The 20,468-nt window shown below is 40.7% G+C and overlaps 1 protein-coding gene across 2 annotated transcripts; it reads left to right on the forward strand.

The window, feature by feature from the left end:
• Positions 1 to 1,705: 1,705 nt before the first annotated feature.
• On the forward strand, positions 1,706 to 18,803 carry LOC134214209 (luciferin 4-monooxygenase-like). Of its 2 annotated transcripts, XM_062693626.1 has the most exons (4): positions 1,706 to 2,010; positions 2,562 to 2,845; positions 16,607 to 17,174; positions 17,440 to 18,803. In XM_062693626.1, the coding sequence occupies exons 3-4, from the start codon at positions 16,621 to 16,623 to the stop codon at positions 18,521 to 18,523; spliced, it is 1,638 nt and encodes a 545-aa protein (XP_062549610.1). In that variant the 5' UTR covers positions 1,706 to 2,010; positions 2,562 to 2,845; positions 16,607 to 16,620; the 3' UTR covers positions 18,524 to 18,803. The 2 variants fall into 2 exon arrangements, with proteins under 2 accessions (XP_062549610.1, XP_062549606.1); XM_062693622.1 differs by lacking the exon at positions 2,562 to 2,845.
• Positions 18,804 to 20,468: the final 1,665 nt, after the last annotated feature.

Consider the following 20,468-nt stretch of genomic DNA (forward strand, 5'->3'; position numbering starts at 1 on the left):
GAACAAACTTTTGATTTACAAACATATTTTTAGACCACCCATGTTGTATGTTGTGCCAATATGGACTAGGTGCTGCAATACCAGAAAGAAGGCACTTCAGAGGATTCAAAATAAAATTTTGTAAATGATTCTGAAGTTGCCTTCGTGGTATAGTACCAAGTTTAAGATATGAATGCATGTATTAGATAATTATCAAACAAAATTAGTATATAAAATAGAACAAGTGTAAATTAAGTAAAATTTGATAATAATTCAAAGTCGCCAAAAAATCAGTTATGACTGACTTGCTGTGAGTGGCAGTATAGGAACTTCAAAGCTGGGAGCGAATCAGACATCACGCAATGATGTATGGGATCACATGCTGTTATTGTCATGGGAGTTATTCTTTGGACTTGCCCTTTTCCATTGCATTTTGGGAATGTCCATAAATTACGTAAAGTTTATAGGAGTCGATTCCAGAGAGCATTTGGTTCTACAGTTTCAGCGATCATCATATTGAAGACGATAAATGGTTAATATTATTTGCCGCAGTTAATAGACTTCCCTTTATGATTAACACCATGGGTATATTACTTCAAGGTTTATAATTATCCAAGAGACCTCTTGAGCTCTACAAAATTAAATCTCATTATCTCAAAACCGCTATAGTCATTGTCATCTTTTATTCTCATCCCACTTCTACCCTATTATCAGCATACTAAGCAGGTACACTCCCGGTCAAAAGTTTGAGAACACCCTTTGGAAAGCAGGTAAATGTTCTGCGTCCGTATCTCTGCACTGCATTCAATACATGACTCCAAAAGATTAACTCTCACATGTAACCTGCGCGCACCCCTCCCCCACCAAGCTCGAATGACTGATAATAAATCTCTTCGTACACAGGTAAAATATTATTAACTTTCAATGTTTTTTTTTCTGCAAATATTTGGATCATACAAATTGATGCAGTTTTCATAAATTAATTAAGGCAACGCTGGATTGTAAAATTCAATAAAGTTAAATTGTTTGTTTATATCTTTGAACGGAAGAGTTACATTTTTAAATGTCGTTGAATTTCACATAGTTTTTGCTGTGTATATATTTTCTATATATTTTACTGAAATATAGATAACTAAACCTTCGCTTACGGCTACTAAAGTTCTAGATCTCATGTTGAATGTATGGCCAATTTTTCCACAAATTCTTCTTCTTCTTATTGGCATTACATCCCCACACTGGGATAGAGGCACCTCGCAACTTAGTGTTCATTAAGCACTTCCACAGTTATTAACTGCGAGATTTCTAAGCCAAGTTATCATTTTTGCATTCGTATATCATGAGGCTTACACGATGATACTTGTATGCCCAGGGCAGTCGAGATAATTTCCAATCCGGTCACCCTCAGCATGGTCTTGCTTTGTAGCCACGCATCTTACCGCACGGCTAAGGAGGGCCCCACAAATAGTGCGACCGAAATTCGGATTAAATAGAGCTTTCATCATGTACACTTTGAAAGACATTTATGAGAATTTTGAGGAAATTTGGAAGATTATTAAAAAAAAAAATACTTTGGTGTCATCACTCAAAAGTTTGGGGATATATTGAGATACTTTTAGAAAAATGCATTTACATATACTTTTCTAAAAGTGTCCCCACAATTCGGGAACGGGAGTGTATATGGCTGTTGACTCGTCATCATACACATTGTTTGTAGCACACGACCAGATTCAAAGCATCCAGGCAGCGTGTACCTATCACTAAGTAGTAGGTTGACATTGTTTATCACGAAAGATCTGAAAAAAATCTGGCCAATGACAAACAGATAACGTATCGTTCAAGACACAGTGGCACATTTAAACCGACGGCTCTAACAAAACGCTAGTTATTTCGAAAACTACCTCCAGTGAGATCGTGAAGATCAAGACATACCACCTTGGAAAGTTGATCGGTTGATTTCGAATCAGGTTAACTATTAGTGCTTGTAAAGCTGACCATCGATCAGTTGTGTAAACACCGGCATTACGATAAGAGGTGCGTATCTAGTGATTGATTATATGTAATGAAAGTGAAACGTGGTAGTGCATGGATAAAAGTCGTCCTACACGCAGTTGGTGTAATTATATGAGACATCTCGTGTATCCGACATATCGTTAGCCACGGTTTGAAGCTTCAAATTTATGTGAGGTAATCACACAAAACACCGACCACAACACGATCCTCAATTATTTTTATTAAATATCAGACAAAGATCAAAGTGGCCAATGTCATGTGCATTGCAATAAAGTCCTTTCCGGACGATTCATAGACCCATTCAAGAATAATGTATAAACTACCTATCAATAACTATGTTTAACGAACTTGTGTTTGAAACCTTCAGCGTGACACAACTTCAATGATTGTCAATGATTGAAACCAAACCAGTAGTGTGCTGCTTGATTGCGTCACCACCGCTACAAACTCGTGGTGGAAGGCTAACATTGTCCTCTCATGAGCCTCTTCCTATCATGTACTTCGTCTTCGACTAGTCCGATCCGCTTTATTTTCCTCTTCAGTCTAATGTAGGTTTATTCCATCTTCTCAAGGTTACGGGCCATAATATCAATGTCGTCGGCGAAACCAAATGGCTGAACGGACTTCGTGACAATCATACCGCTCGTGGAAATCTCTGCCTCTCGTATTACTCCCTCCAAAGCGATGTTGAAAAGCAGGCACGGAAGATCATCACCTTGACGTAGCTCTTTGCGCGTTTCAAATGTACTCGAGCTACACACAACACCCGAATCATCGTCGCCTTGATCAACCTTCTTAGTTTATCCGGAAATCCATGTTCGTGCAGTAAATGCAATAGTCGATCCCAATCAATAAGGTACCAGTCAAAACGATTAATGCAAGAGATGGCGTTTTTTCAATGGTAGTAAAATCGAAATTTCATCACTATTAGACTGCTAATCAGTGCAAACTATGCTTTACTATGCTATGCATACTTCATTCCTTATCACTACTTTCTTCTAAAACACCACCATTTTCCATAAATTTGCAAAATACTTGATTTTCCCATACATTTTATTGATTTCCAACTACCATTCTTCCATGAGCTCATGGTGAAAATTGTGAAAATCTCAGAACATAGAGTAGCAGGCTTAACAACACAGATAGAAACGCCGGTATCGCCACTCAGTGACGAGTACCGTAAACATGGTGCACGGAAGGTTGTTGTCTTCACTTTTTACGGCTGCTGCACCCTGGTAGTAAATGTCATCGAAGTAAACAGTCGGTCCCTCATTGTATCATATGCGACTTTGATGTTGATGAATAGACGATGTGTGGACACGTTGTTTTCGCGAAATTTCTGCAATACCTGACGTACGACGAACACCTGGTCCATGATAGAGTGTTCGGCCATAAATCCTATCTGGAACTTCCCCACGAACTCTCTGGCAATAAGGTACCAGTCAAAACGATTAATGCAAGAGATGGCGTTTTTTCAGTGGTAGTAAAATCGAAATTTCATCACTATAAAACTACTAATCAGTGCAAACTAAGTGTAGGAGATAATCTTTTCACCTCATACTTCATTCCTTATCACTACTTTCTTCTAAAACACTTCCGTTTTCCATAAATTTGCGAAATACGTTATTTTTCCATACATTTTATCGATTCCCAACTACCATTCTTCCATGAGCTCATGGTGAAAATTGTGAAAATCTCAAAACATAGAGTAGCGGGTTTAACAAAACAGATAGAAACGCCGGTATCGCCACTCAGTGACGAGTACCGTAAACATGGAGCACGGAAGGTTGTTGTCTACACTTTTTACGGCTGATGCACCCTGGAAGTAAATGTCATCGAAATAAACAGTCGGTCCCTTATTGACGGTTCAATCATCGTTAATGAATTATTGGCAGTGGCTGATTTTCTACTCGCCGCAGCCACATCCAGGCGCTATAGTATATGTACAAAATAGCCAGCAAGAGTTAACCGCCAGAAATTTGTATGGCGAAAGACATCTAACGCTGGTTTTCTCAAAATTAGGAACTTTTCATGAAAAACTATTTGGTATCGGTTATGAGGGATGGTGTCCGCTACTACGCCCACCAAATATTTTTTCGATTAAAGTGCTTAATTTTGAGAAATCGAACCTTAGATGCCTTTCGCCATACTGATTTCAGAAAGTTAACTCCTAGTGTGCCGCTGTAAGCACGCTCAAAGCAGTCGATTCATTGCCTTGGTTCCGTGGATTGGACCACATAATGTACATATTGGACAATAATTTACTATGTTCTGAAAACTCATATGGCAATATGTACATTATGTGGAAGATTTTGATTTGTATGTATAAAATGTATTAGAGGTAACCACTTTCCTTCGATGGGACTCGATACACATGTGGAAGTGTTGGCATGGGAAATGGTTTGTGAGTGCGCAATGAATCGCCTGCTTTGAGCATGCTTACAGCGGCACACTAGGAGTTAACTTTCTGAAATCAGTATGGCGAAAGGCATCTAAGGTTCGATGTCTCAAAATTAAGAACCTTCATCGAAAAAATATTTGGTAGGCGTAGTAGCGGACACCATCCTTCATAACCGGTACCAAATAGTTTTTCATGAAAAGTTCCTTATTTTGAGAAAATCCACGTTAGATGTCTTTCGCCATACACATTTCTGGCGGTTAACTCTTGCTGGCTATTTTGCGCATATACTATAGCGCCTGGATGTGGCAGCGGCGGGTAGAAAATCAGCCACTGCCAATAATTCATTGAGGTTTCACATTCCAGACGCGTATTCCACCTACCAGATTTCCTTTATCATTCTTTTTGGTTACTTGGAGCCAGAGTGATGGATACTCAGGACAATATATCACCCAAGCAGCAAAAATAACTTCAAAATAAAATTCACAAAAAAATCAAAGAAAATTCAGATGGTATTTAAAAGCTGTGAAAGTTCAGGTTAACCCAGAAATTAAATAATTTTAACCGCGTAAAAAAATCAATCTGGGTGTGCGATACTTACATATACTCTTTATTTGAATTAGCATTGGTAGACTTGCAACATGAAAAAAATACACTTCAGCACGCTGCTCCTTATTAGAAAACTTGCGTATCCACAGCAGTTCATCCAGGGCCACGAACTCGGGCTCTGTGGAAGATAGTGTAACGCAGGTTTACTTGCAAGTGCCCCAACTAACCAGCCCACCGTCGAACTTCATCAACTTCATCTCCGGCCTCATCTGCTTCGACAAAACACTCCAGATCTCCGTTTCCGGATCCCAGATGGAGGCACAAGCGCTTCGTCGATTTTAGGTACCTCAGTACCCACGGTGCCTCGGTTGGTTAGCACCGATAACTTTTTGCCAAGCAATGATGTGGTGAGGTAGACTTCCGGTCGTGTGTTTGTCCGCAACGTACAGCAAACTGCCCACCAAGCTGAGGTACGACTCATTAGTTGGCAGACCTTCCTCCTCCTTTTGCTTTACGTAAGCTGGGTCGATTGAAGTTTTGGACGGTTTGGCGTTTTCGAGCCCGAACCGCTCTACGGTTTTGTCGATGTACCCGGCCTGATTAGGGGCCCTCCTTAGCCGTGCGGTAATATGCGTGGCTACAAAGCAAGACCATGCCGAGGGTGACTGAGTTCGACTCCCGGTGCCGGTCTAGGCAATTTTCGATTTGGAAATTGTCTCGACTTCCCTGGGCATAAAAGTATCATCGTGTTAGCCTCATGATATACGAATGCAAAAATGGTAACTTGGCTTAGAAAACTCGCAGTTAATAACTGTGGAAGTGCTTAATGAACACTAAGCTGCGAGGCGGCTCTGTCCCAGTGTGGGGATGTGATGCCAATAAGAAGACCCGGCCTGATTCAATGTGTAGTGGCCGTCTTGCTTTTCTATGCGTATTCCCAGGAACAAATGTAGTTCTCTCAGACTCGAAAACTTGAGCAGTTTCGTAAGTGCCCTGGCGATCGCTTAAAATTCCCTTTTCGAGTGACCAAGTAACATTTCAAGTTTTATTCAGCTCTAAGAATGGTTTTCAAGATCAATTTATAAGATCTTATAATAAAACCGAATAATACACGGCAACCTTATGATGACCACTATAAGTGTAAGATATTAGGTTAAAAGACTATTATTCTTCCATTTACTTCCACTATTAACTTTTTTATGTATCAACAAGCAGATACGTATTTCGTTTCCTACTTGGAAACTTCTTCAGTGTTTGTTATCGACTCGTCGTCGATAACAAACACTGAAGAAGTTTCCAAGTAGGAAACGAAATACGTATCTGCTTGTTGATACATATAAAAGTTAATAGTGGAAGTAAATGGAAGAATAATAGTCTTTTAACCTTGAAGCATTTCCCCTAAGACGCTCTAAAATAATTAATCATGTAAGATATTGCCAAGTGGCCCTCTCCAGATAACCACTATAAACCTATTATAAGAGCATTTAGAAACCCTTTTCAAACCACCCGCAAAAAAAGGGAATTTGGCTGCGGCAGCTGTCAAAATATTGCTTTGAAAAAAGAGAAACAAAACTTTGCAGAAAAATAATAACAAAATGAATTGCTGATGAAAATTATGATGATGACAACAAAATAATTATTTTTTTCAGGTTGTTTTTTCGATTCAGTAACATTGAAAAGGAGTGCGCGTCCGATTTTATGGGCAAAGCTGGTGAAAAAATAAGGTTGAACACCACGCGCCGACAATATAACGTAATTCAGGGAAATAAATAGAAAGTATTTTCTACCGCAACATCTAGGATGTTCACTAAATCGATAAGTAGTTTTACCCATATTATTAACAAATAAAATTATTTATCAGAAAAAGTATGATACGCGCTGAAAAATGGTGAAAATATCGTAAAATCATGAATTTCAGTGATATATTTCACCAACTGCGAAATGCTTCTCCATTTTCAATATGGCCATCATGGAATTTGATCAGAAATTTTTTGCTAAAATTAAACACCGTCATAAACTCTTCGCAATACAAACATTCTTATAAGGGTAATTCATTTGACCACGTTATGACCAAAAATTGGAGCTTTATTCGAGCGTTGAATATTGGATTTATTACGCTCTTCATCACAACCATAGATCTGTTCATATGGTCGTCGTATTCCAGCCGAATATGAATACTACAATGGTCAATAGGCATTTTACGTTTGAAGCTTTTTTCAACAGATTTATGAGAGGTTTATTGATAGCAATAAGAGCGCCAATAAAACTGAGCAATTAGCTTGGTGATTACTATCATAAGTCCGCAATAAGAATTAGATAAATCTAAGAAGCATGGAAATTGTTACTTTACTAGTGGCAGTGGTACTAGCACAAAACAGATAGGTATCATAGAACAATCTGCAATTTTCAAAGTAGGCTCTTCGTTTATCAACCCTCAACAAACAGCACTCCCGTATATCCAAGACGATAGAAAAAGACAGCGAAGCATGCGATGCTGCTCTGTCTTATGCGTGTTGTTTAGTAAAGCTTGACTTCCACCGCTAGGTTCGCTAGCGTATCAAAATCCTGGAAGGACCACATTTCACGGCAATGATGCCTATATGTTATGTGGTACTAGCTCCCATGCCTGGTACTCCTTTTATGACTAGATCTCTTCCTCCATCCCTTTCTGCCATGCTTCCTTCTCCGGACATTGAATTGCTTCGGTATAACTTCGTGGTTTAGCCACGAAATTGCTCGTCACGCCGGTGATTTCTCGGTAACGGTCAAGTAGGATTCCCTTCGTGCTTCTCGTGGATCTTCGTAGTTAAATCAGTGGTTCAACGATGACTAGGTCATCGCTGTCGGTAATCTCATCATCTGTCCCACCGACAGATGTACACCAATCGCGTTGACTTGTCCAGGTATCGATAGGCCTACGCGATACGATAGTTCAGCGTTGAATAGAAAGCACCTACTCATCCCGAAAAGGGAGCGGTTTCGTCGCTCCGTAACCCGTTTTTTTTTGTGGACAGTAAGCCACCATGAATTCTGCCTTGATGCCTTCTCGTCGTTAAAACGAACGAAGTTGGTCACTGGTGTACTCTCCTCCTTGATCGGATCGCACCACCTTCGGTTTACGACCAAATTGGGTCTTGGTCGCCTGCACGAACTCGATGATCTTGTCCGGCACTTCTGACTTCTCCTTCAGTAAGTACAAAACGCATAACCTTTAAAAATCATCGATAATGGTTAGGAAGTATCGCTTGTCACTCACTGATGGCCCTTCCACCGGTCCACACAAGTCCGCGCCTCCGAACGGGATTTCGACTTCTTGGGGATACGCGTCGTGTGCCTTTTCCCTTATCATCATTCGCAGGCATCGTTCACATCGCATTGACGGATCTCTAATCCGTCGACCAGGGGTGGCATTGCGCATCTCGACTCGAAACGAGCAAACCATGCAAACTATCATACGAAAAAGCTACCAAAGAGAAGATAAATCCTCTGTCTCCAAACGAACTGTCACACGTGTCTCAAAACGAGCATGACAACACAATTTCAATGAATATATTAAGGGTCTGTTCACAAATTACGTAACGCGTTTGGGGGGAAGGGGGAGGTCCAACATGCGTTATACTTTGTTACACTAAAAGGTGGGGGAGGGGGTGGGTACTATCAAATGTTACGCATAACGCGAAGCAAATTTTTTGTTTTTTTTTTTAATTTGATTTTTTTGAATGAATGGTTAAAGTAGCTACTGATATGTCTTGATCAAGATCGAATTAACTACAAGCATTCTCAGAACGGTAGTACACGAGTTACTCGCAAGTGGGCTCACACCAGATTTCCGAATCTTGTCGACGGATTTTGTTCTTTTGTATTTTCAAAAGGTTGGGTTTTCCAAAATTTCAGAACAGAAAAACAAAAGTTCCGTATTTTAGATACATGGGAGCTGAAAATTGGCTCTACATTTGAGAATATATTATGCTATACCTAAACCTAGCAATGTTCAAACAAATACCACAAGCCCACATGCTTCATAAGAAACAAAAAAAAAAAGTGTTACTTTTTGTTACGTAGGGGAGGGATATAATTTGTGAACAGATCCTAAGGGGTATGATGTCATTGGATAACCTCATCTCAGTCTGCTTACCCGTGTTGTCGTCGGCCAACGTGACGTGCTTGACTTCGCTCTTGTGCAGTTCCAGAAAGAAATCTCGGTTCGCGACGGTATGGCTTGTCGCGCTGGAGTCCACGATCTAAGGCTTTTTTGCGTCTTCAGTTTTTCTTCCGCAGGCCAGCGTCAGAAATGGAAACGACACGGTGCTCTCCTAATTCGGTTTAGGCGTCCCGGTTTACTCGACTTCACTTCCTTCTTGTTGTCCCATTGGTACCTTCTGAATGTTGCCCACCTTCTTGCAGTAGTGGCAGGCCAGCGGCTTCTTATTCTTCCCTGGCACAACTTTCATCGCGGAATCCGATCCGAAACCTTGCATCGTCCAGAAGTTTCCACTCGACAAGCTCCAGGGTGAGTTCGTCGTCCGAACGGCTTTCGAAGTCAGGGTACCGAACGACCTTGGGAGGTTTCTCAGAATGTTATCACCGTGGACGTCCTCACGTCCTGTGGTGCCGACGTCCACACGCCTCGGCCAGCTCACCTTGGTTGCTTTCTCAGGGTCGGCTTTATTTATTTATTTATTTATTTATTTATTTATTAACAATTACCATATAGCAACATAAATAATCACATATTGATTTTCAATGCTTATGCTACTATGCAACATCTAATACCAATAACTACATACTGAATAAGATATTTAGATTCCGCTTAAATAAAGAAAAACTTCTTTCGCACCTATGATTCCTAGGTAAATCGTTCCAAATTCTTATAGCTCGTAGGCGGAAGGAGTCTCTTAAACTGTTTGTGAAACATCTAGGAACGATAAGTAACGAACCTCGCGAAGAACGAGTATATCTGGAAAAATCTCGAAGATAAATTGGAGAGTTGTTAATAATTTTGAATGTTTGGATACAGGTTCTGAACTTTAAATGATTTGTAAAATCAGTTCCCAGAATAGCCTTTCAATAATTGGATAAATTATCAAACTTTTTCAGATTAAAAACATATCGTGTAGCAGCGTTGAATACTTGGTTTAGTTTTTTTCGTGTTTTTCTTAGTTACAAGGCCAAACAAAATATCACCATAATCAAACAGTAGAACTAAAAGAGACCTGACCAGTTGAATCCGGATATGTTGGGGAGTACACCGTCTCAATAATACAAGCGAGTGTAAGGCATTATAAATTTTACTGCACACGGCATTAACCTGAGGTGACCAGTTCAAGTTAGTATCCATCATTAAACCGAGATTTTTGACGACATTAGAATATTCAATTATATCGTTTCCCACTCTAACTGATGGTACATTCGACAAAACGGCACGTTTTGTGTGAAAAATAATCGTTTGGGTTTTTCCTCCGTTAAGAATCAGGCCGTTTTGCTCGCACCATAGCAATATACTCTGAATGTCAGAGTTCATTCGATTTACCATTTCTGATATTGTGCCAGGGACCCCAGATATGTATAATTGACAGTCGTCTGCATACAGGTGGAATCGACAATGTGACAGATTCAATGGAAGATCATTAATGTACATTGAGAAAAGTAGCGGTCCGAGAATTGAACCTTGAGGCACCCCGCTTAGAACAGGAATTAATTCAGATTGTTGGTTGTTGAAGTCAACGTATTGCAATCGGTTGGACAAATATGACTGAATTAATTTTATGGAGAATTGATCTAAATAGAAGTTATATTTTAACTTGTTACACAATTGTCTATGATCAATAGAATCGAATGCTTTACTAAAATCAAGAAGAACCAGCAAAGTGACCATCTTCTTGTCTAACGCTTCTCTAATGTCGTTTTCTATTTTAATAAGCGCGGTTACGGTGCTGCATGATTTCCTATATCCAGACTGGAATGGACATAACAGATCATTGTGTGTCAAGTAGTCATTCAGTTGCTGAGAGAGTAGTGATTCGAATATTTTTGAGAGGGCACAAAGAATACTGATCGGACGATAGTCTCTTTCAGTAACTGGGTGGTCAATCTTACCTATTGGAATTACTTTTGCGATTTTCCAATCAAGTGGGAAATCTGAGGAAGTGATACAACAATTAAAGATATCCCGAATGTATGAGAGAGTAACACTTAGACATTTTTAAAACTTGTAGTGGAATTGAATCATTGCCAACAGCATCACAAGAAGATTTAACAAACTCACTAAGTATTTCGTCATTTGTAACACACCTAAATGAGAAATTCGGGTGTGTTGCAACGTCGTCATTTTGATTGAATGAAAGTGGAGTGTAATGAGCAACAAAGAATGAGTTCAGAGTATCAGCACTTACATCCCCTCCACCCATACAAGTGCTTGTTTGTTTTAAGCCTAATCGTTTAATGTTCTTTCAAAGTTGCTTAGCAGGAAGGTCAGCTCTTAACTGTGAGGTAAAATATTGACGTTTTGTACGATTGACCTCTTGGTTTGTTAAATTACGAAGACAAGTGAAATTTTTCCATTTACGCTGATTCCCTCTATCGCGTTTCCAACATTCATAAGCCTCGGACCGATTTTAATCAATCGATGAATGTGAGTATTGATCCAAGGAGTACTTGGATCTTTAATCGTTTTTTTCTTGAGCGGAGCATGCTTATCAAGAATGGTGAAGAATACATCATTGAAACATTTTAGTTTTCCATTAATCCCCACACAATTGAACACACCATCAAAATTTACGCTACGTAAATCAGACAGAAAAGTCGATTGATTAATTTTGTGATATTCACGTGTCCAGTATACATTGGCACCAGGTTTAGAAAGCTTGAATATGTAATCAATGCAAATAAAATCATGATCGCTAATTCCTCCCACTGATGACTGATAAACGTTCTTCATGTTCTCTGTGCAATTACTTGTGAATAAATCAATGGTGGATGCAGAACCGGGCCTATGACAAGTTGGATGAGTTGGAATCAGTTTAAAGGATAATGCGCTTAAATGATCAATTAGTTTTAATGTCTTGTTAGAGTTCTCCATCATCAAATTGATGTTGAAATCGCCTGTAACCAAAATATTGGGTTCTGTAGAAAAAATTTCAGAAACAATGCAGAAAACTGTATCTAGTTTAGCAACTGCCACGTCTGGGGGTTTATAGACGACTCCACAGACTAAGTTGGCCTGTTTTAATTTGATAAACAAGTATTCAATTTCGCTTTCTTTTCCAGATTTAGTGATAACAGAGAATTTGAGATTTTTTCTCACATAAAAGGCGACTCCACCCCCTCTTGATTTGTTCTTATTATCGCGATCAGATCTAATAATTTTGTATCCCTCAAGTTCAACTGATATGCTCGTATTTGAAGGTTTGAGCCATGTTTCTACAACAGATAGAACATCTAATTTTGAATTAACAACCAAAGAACGATAGTTTTCAATGTTGCTAGTTAAACTCCTTGCGTTGTGGAGAGCTATTTTAATAAAGTTATTGGACCGTTTCTCTAGAATAGTTTTCATTTTTCCATAATCTAGTGAATGTAGCTTCAGTTTCGAATCGTATATAGACCCATCAAACCGCAAAGGAGCTGAAGAAGTATTGGAATCAGTTAGTGCATTGATATTTGAATCAGTTTGGGCATTGGTATTAGAGTTACTTACGCTAATCATTTCGGTACTAGCAGGCTTGGTACGTTCACGTTTTTGGCTGAAACTCGCGAATTTCTACACCTTCTGGCCAATAAAAGGATCGTTAATTACAGCGACAAGATCTTCAGAAACGGAAAGTTTGAACGATACAAATGATAATTCATTAATGTCCTTATTACGCGGCACTAGTTTAACACAATTTAGCGTAGACTGGTCGATGTTGATGGTTTCTCGCAGATACTCGATGATATCGTCTTCAGTTTGTTCGACGTGAAAAGGTGTGACATAGAACGCCTTCATCGTTTCTTCGTTTGATGTTCGACGCACTGGGGGTCGCAGTCTGTTTACCACCTTCAGGCGGCAATCTTGATTTGATGATGGTGGAATAGAGCGGGTGAGATTTGTGCCTTGTGAGTGGTTGCTTGGAGAGGCACTATTTGAAATACGATTCGAGACAGCAGCAACAGCATTGGCTCTCGAGGTGACAGTGGCGTAGGTGGTAGCAGCGGTGGGTGGAGCGGTGGATGGAGCGATGACGGCAGCGACGGCATTGATGGAAGAAGTGGCGATGGAGGAGGTAGCGTTGGAGGAAGCGGTGGCAGTAGTGGCAGTATTCGTCTTTGTGGTGGCTTCAGCATTCGTACCCGAGGTAGACGCGACAGGCAACATGATTTCGGTAAGAATTGGTGGTACATTTAATTCACGGTCACGGTTGTTGTTATCATCATTATCCAGAGATATATCTAAATCTCCCACATCTGCAATTGTGTTGTTCGCAGCGCTAGAACGAAGCGACTGATCGAGGTTGAAACGATCGATGCTGTTGTGAAACTCAGTTGGATCGTGCATTGCCGGACCCGACATCGCGAACTGTTGAAGTCTCGTGGAAAAGTTTGAGTCACGTCGAACCGTTGTGGAGATTGACATTAGCCCATTCAGCGTTTTCAGATTTTCGCCAAATTGACCAACCCGCAGATCCATCGAGTCAACACGCAGCAGAAGATCCCTCATCGTTTTCAAGATAACAGCTTCTCGGTCCATAACGCTCGGATGGAAATTTACTCGGCAGGTTTCACAAAACCAGAGTAAACCAACATTAGCTGCCCATGCTTTGAAGTTTGTAACATTCAACCCAACGCACCCAGGATGAAAAACCCTTCCGCACGACCCACTGCACAAAACACTCCTATCAGACCGCGCAAAATTCCTAGCGCACGCCTTACATGCCTCCATGATTACCAATTATCTTCTACCTCACAGATAAATCAACCCAAAAACTATTTCCCTACGACAACGAAATTAAAGTGATGTCGTGAGGGCAGTTTAAAACAGCAAACACCTCGTGCCCAAGCTCATACAGCGTGTTCCTAAAATCGTCCTTTATCGTTTCGCTTTGCCTTCACTTAAGCCGTTGTTGAACCAGAGCATGCACGTCGATTGAATACTTCGGCTTTTGATACCACCGATCGTACCAAGACACACTACTCTATCCAACTTTCAGCACCACCGCGAATGAAGCGTGTGGATGCGCACTGAATGGACCTCCACCAAAGCGGTTTTCAAAACAGAGTCACGCGCGTCGACTGAAATGTTTCGGCTTTTGAGACTGCCGAACGCACCAGGACCTGCTGCTCTAATCGAAAACAACAGCACCGCTTCGGGCGGGTGAATGCACAGAGCAAAACAAACCGGGGGATTTAGTACTAATCGACTGAGTGGCTGGATCACGTTTGTGAGTGCGGAGATATAACGCCTGCACGATATCACTACTGTTGTTTACGGTACTTACTTTGTATTTGGATAGATCCCGCTGAGATGAAGACAATTTTGGAATCACAATTGCACTCCGGTTTGCATAGAAACAGCTTAGCCTTCAGTTGTGTTCCGTTTAGGAGCAGTGTTTCAGGGTTTACCCGGCACAGTCTAACCGAATGAACGGGGAATACTTGGGAAAAAATAACCGAGAAGAGGATCACCAAAAAAACGTTGCGAATAGCTAGTAGGCGTTACGTTACGGGTCGGCTTTAGACCTCACGGAAGACAGAACAATCTCCTACTTACCTGCCCACCCAGCGGACAACATGCAAGGCCAATTAACTGTGGGAATGCTCTATTTCTTTTAGCAAGAGTAAAAGTTATTAATTGAGTTATTCTACGTTTATTCAAGGGGGGGGGGGGGATCTAACAATTTTGTTTTTGCCTATTCTTAATAAGCAGCTGTTCGTTGGGGCCCTTTGATGTGTTGTCGATGCGAGGAGGAGAAGGATCACATACCTGGTTGCGCACGTGGTACGCAAGTTCGCCATACAATCGGAGCTACGACGATCAGCCGTCTCGAAGCCCGCCGGGCTGTGTTCCACAGAGCCGACGTACGTTGCTGTAGCTGTGGTGGTCAGCTTGGTTCCCGCCGCTGGCTGTCAGACTTGCTCTCATTCGTACTGGGTGCTGGTTTCACCAGTGAGGGGTCGGTCGGTAGACGGCCGTAATAAATGCCGCTAACAGGGCTGTTTTCGCCACGCGTTGGTGGCACGGTTTAACGAATTCTGCGAACCGTTAACGGTAGGTTCGGGATTCAGTGTGTCCGGGTGTATTACTATCCGAGGGCACGCCTGGAAGCGGCGGGGCGTGTTCCGGAGCGTCCCGTTGAGTTTTCGCGCAGATTTTACGGATTCACTCACTATGGCAATAGTAATCCGGACCTTACACATCGAGCGCGTAATTTGCTCGGAACTAGGGAAGAATTCCCAACTTAATCTCGCACTCAACTAGTCAGTAATTCTCACACTTCAACCGTTTTATAATTGTAAGGAACTTTTTGAAAAAACGACTTAATCGCTTCCAAACCCGGACTCGAATCTCCTCCTCCTCATTTTTTCTCATCCCTTCTCTTCTTCCATCGTATTCCTCTCCTTGTCTCGTCTATTCCCGAGCTGCCTCTCTCCGGATTATGTGTTGTTGCATTTTATTTTATCTCTTTTGATAGTAGGTTGCATTTCGCGAGGGGTACAGATTTATTTTTCAGACAAATTTGAATTCAAATATAATTTCACATTCTCCATTAGATATAGGTTTTTTCCTTGCTTTTTTTACAAAATAGGTTTTGTATTCGTAAGATTAACAATAGAGGTAAGATTTAATTTTACTAACAATTCAATGTTTTTATTTATTTTAATTCACAACTTTTAGGTTTTTTTTTTAATTTTCAATTAATGTTCCCAAAATATGTTGAGCCTTATTTATTGTAACCGAAATCGTCGGTAACAAGAATCATCGCGACCATGAGATTTTCCTCCAGTTTCTGTCCGGCTACTGAAGAGCTCCTCCATGCCGAAGATGTGCCACGCCATATCCGAGACCTTCGACGTAGCCTTCTGGTGGTGGTTTTGAAGCACCATCCAAGCTTCCTTCGTGATTTACGACGATCGGATCAACGCGTATTGTTTGTCCTCGATTAACAACCCGATGGTCGCCCTGGCCTTGGCGTCTCCAGCGGCCCAAAATGCATCCGCTTCCGTTGCCGGTTTCTCCCCTGGTGTCACATAGCGTCACAGTTCTTCCCCGACCAGCAAAGTTCTTCCTTGAGGCGCCAGCTTGAGTAATTGGCGTTGTTCAGCTTTTTCAGGCGGTTGAATCGGCTTCCGTTGCGTAGGCCCATAACTTGTTGCAGGTTGCCAGTCAAAAAAAAACGTCTGGTTTGTTTCAATGACTATGGACTAAACGACATTTTGTTTTATTAAAAATTTAAACATGATTGCTTTGATTAGCATTATATGTATATTATATAGGTTGCGTGACATGGATCAACGTATAACATCGACATGAGTATGTTTTATTTTATTATCACGAAAAACAAAAAACGGCATCTCTCATTTAGGCTAATTTAACGGTAGTAGACACAAAAGAATCGCCCCGCACGAATATTCTGAAAATCATTAATCTGGGTACTGTTAATTAATACATATATCCCTGTATACTTTTAATTTCAGCTCAAAATAATACCATGCGATCGCCAAGAGACATCTTTACATTCTACGACCCGACCACCAAGATATGGCGAGGTACCAATGTGCAACCGCTCTACAACCCAAACCAATCGCTGGGTGCCTTCCTACTCACCGTGTTGAATCACAGTCCCCAGCAAATTACCCAAATCTCCGCCGATACAGGTGTTCAGGTGACTTGCGGTGAGATGCGCCTCCGAACCATCCGTGCAGCGCAGAACCTTGCTCGGATGGGATACGGTCAAGGAAATATATTTACCATGGCCGTCCGCAACGATGAGAACGCTGCCCCGGTGTTGTTTGCCTGCTTCACCCTAGGAATCCCTGTCAACACGCTGGATGCTTCGTTCAAACGGGATGATCTTAGTCACATGCTCGCCACGATACGATCGCAGGTGGTTTTCTGCGATCAGGAAACGTGGCCTGAAATGAAAGTCGCTCTACAGATGACTAAAAACGATGCAGTAGTATTCATACTTGGCGGAGACAAGGTTGACGGCTGCAGACATGTTGACGAATTACTGGAAGCAACCGGAAAAGAATATCAGTTTGTGTAAGTCTCCCAAGCAACCAAAAGTTCGGATAAGAGGGAATGTTTTGGCTTAATCAGCTCGCATTTTAAGTAATTTTTTGTATGGTGGGAGTGCAATAATAAACTTTGAAGTTCTGTTAAGGAGCTAGGAACTCAATGTGAACCAAAAGTGAACCAATTGGTTCGGTTAGGGACAAATTTAAGTAAAATTTGAACTTTTGGTTGCTTGGGCTGTCGTAATTATCGCATAAGTAATATTAAATTCAGTCGATATTGTACTTCACAGACCACAGCATTTCGAGGACGCGGCTACCCGAGTTGCCATTATTGTATGTTCGTCCGGTACCACAGGTAGGCCTAAAGGCGTCTGTCTATCTCATTCAACCTGTATCGCAAACCTAAGTACCATATCGGATATCTACTCGTCTGATGTGCTACTCTGCTTCAGTTCCCTCTATTGGTTGTCCGGATTGTTCTTCCTCCTGATTGGCACAACTCTCGGAGCAACAAGAATAATCACACGAGATGTATTCAATCCAGCGCTGGCGCTGAATATCATTGAAAACTTCCGTGTTACGATGACCTTCTTTCCACCGGCTGCAGCACTGGAACTTTTGAAGCACGAACGAGCTCCAAATACGGATTTTACCAGCATCCGAGTATTGTTCAGTGGGGGATCAGCCGTTTCTGCCGAACTGAAATACGCACTTGAAAAATTGATAACGCATGCTACCTGTCATGTGGGGTACGGTTTGTCGGAAATAGGAGGCGTTGCAACATGCAGCGATGCCGATACGTACCGCGGTGGGTCCACCGGATATCTAAGTTCACTTGTGCAAGCGAAGATCGTTGATACGGATGGCAAAGCGTTGGGTATTGGGAAACAGGGAGAGATCTTGCTAAAACCGGTCTTCAAATTCTTGGGCTACTATGGGAACGACACAGCTACGGCAGAAGCGTTGGATGAAGAAGGTTGGTTACACACTGGAGACATTGGACAATTCGATGAAGATGGTTTACTATACGTGGTCGACCGCAAAAAGGACATTATCAAGTACGGCAATTACCAAATATCTCCGAGTGAACTGGAAGCTGTTGTACAAGCAATTCCTGGAGTTTTAAACGTATGCGTTGCCGGAATACCGATACCGGGAAACGATTTACCCGCAGCACTTGTGGTTAAAGGCGAAGGCATGGATGTCAAATCTGACGATATTCATGAAGTTGTAAACGGAAGCTTAGGTAGCTACAAACAACTTCGCGGAGGAGTGTACTTTATAAAGCAGCTCCCAATGACGCCTTCTGGGAAAGTTATTCGAAGACAATGCAAAGAAATTCTAATCGAGCGGTACAACAATATCGGGAAATAGAAAACTTTCTGCTAAAAAAAGGGACATTTTAACAGGTTTTGACTTTATATTTGTTTTTAATTGTCTGTTTATCGAAATTTATCATTATCATTTTGACGTATTCACTAAATACTATATAAATAACTACAATAAAAAGTGTATTGATTTATTACTGCTTTTTGACCCTTCCTTCGGAAGTGTCTATAATTTCACTTTGTATGCGTTACGCAGATGTGTTATGTATTAATCTATCAAGAAATCTCGTGAATTATTAAATAAAATGTATGATATTTGAAACAAATTCACTTTGATATTGAAAATATAATTATAACAAATGATATGATATGGAATTATGCCTATTTTTCTTATTTGTTTCAAAGAAACAAATGATTTTAATTGAGGAACATATAGAAGCATGTACAAAAAAATCTTCTCAGAAAAGCAAAAACGTAAAATTGAAAGGAATTTCAAAATTTCTTCAGTGGAAGCTAGATAGCAAATGTGAGCATGTTTTGAGACACTAATAGACCACTTGTATGCATGTATGTGTGCGTATGTGTGCAAAATCTAAAATTCACTACCATAAAAATCTAGCTCATTTTTAAGGTATTGAACAAGTTTAGTTTTACCAAATTAAGCATCCATAAGGCGGAATATATGTTATTATTGAACGCTATTGAGTTTCGCTCAGATCAATGACTGATTTAGTTAGTTCTGGATTAATTAATATCGAGGTCTCTGTGAATTACGAGTGCAATACCGTGGACCCCCGATAATTTGAACGGTACCTCATTCAAATTAACGGGGTTCATTTTTAATTTGAACTTCTGGTTTGTTTTGATTCTGCATTCCGTTTCACGATGTTCCATTTTTCTTTTCTCGATTCCACGTGTTAAATGACGTTTGAACCATTTTTAATTTGAACGATGTTCAAACGAACGGGGTTCAAATTAAAAAGTGTTCAGATTAAAAGCGGTCATATTACCGGGGGTCCACGGTATATGCAACCAGCGTTACGATTGTTACTAACCATGTCACAATAGTTATTCAATCCGACGAGCTCCTTATAGATAGGCAGCATGAAGTACAGTACGTTATCATTCGTTGAGTTGTCACTCAATCCATGACATCCGCCTTTGGGTAGGCAATTATTTTGTCACTTTCACGGTAAATCGCCGTGGGAAGCTGAGTAGTTTTATCTCGTTTTAAATACTGGAGACTGGAAAAAAATTCCTTATAACTAAGGAAGGGTCAAAATCTCACTGTAGGTGGATTAATCTGGGTTTTTTTATTAATAGACGAATTAGCCTGATCCTGCCGAAGATCCTGCCCGGGCTATTTTATTTCCGATCTAACCGTCAATTGAGTTGATTGTAGCACCCACACCAGATCCATTTCATTGCGAGCTTGACGGCTTTCTTTAGAATTGTATTTGATTGATTGTTCAACCTCCTTTTTCTATCTTTTGATATGTATAAACTCTGCTGATCCCAAGACGAATCTGTGAATATTCAACTACTGCAAGGAATCACTCAACATGGAACATCTCTGGACTACCAAGTATCTTTGCTGTTGTCAGGATGTGAACTGACCCAAGGCCTGACGGTACTGATGTTTTGACGAAGCAGTGCCATGACGCTTGTTGCGATTGTGGAAGTGTCGATGGATGCCGATTCTTCCAGCAGACGAATAGACATCATATGCCTGGGGAAAGCTATAAAGCTATTGAATAAACATTTATTACAGAGAAAAAGATACAACAAAACAATATTAATTACTAATTACTTACTAATTCGGTAACACATTATAAGAAATTAATTTTTTCTATGCGCTATCCTATAGCAGTCAATTAAATGGCTTAGGGCTGTTCAATTTTAAAGCAACTGTACTCTTTTTTGCCACGTTCTAATTGACGCGCATTTTTATGCACAACAACGCTTATACAATCAATCTGCCATCATCGTCC

Source organism: Armigeres subalbatus, chromosome 1 (assembly GCF_024139115.2).
Source record: "Armigeres subalbatus isolate Guangzhou_Male chromosome 1, GZ_Asu_2, whole genome shotgun sequence".
Taxonomy (NCBI): Eukaryota; Metazoa; Arthropoda; class Insecta; order Diptera; family Culicidae; genus Armigeres; species Armigeres subalbatus.

What these genes read in the sequence shown, in the direction of transcription:
- LOC134214209 (XM_062693626.1), top strand. Translation starts at nt 16,621, where the DNA reads ATGCGATCGCCAAGAGACATCTTTACATTCTACGACCCGACCACCAAG. An exon ending in GGAAAAGAATATCAGTTTGT is followed by an intron (nt 17,175 to 17,439) that starts GTAAGTCTCCCA and finishes TGTACTTCACAG; the next exon opens with ACCACAGCATTTCGAGGACG.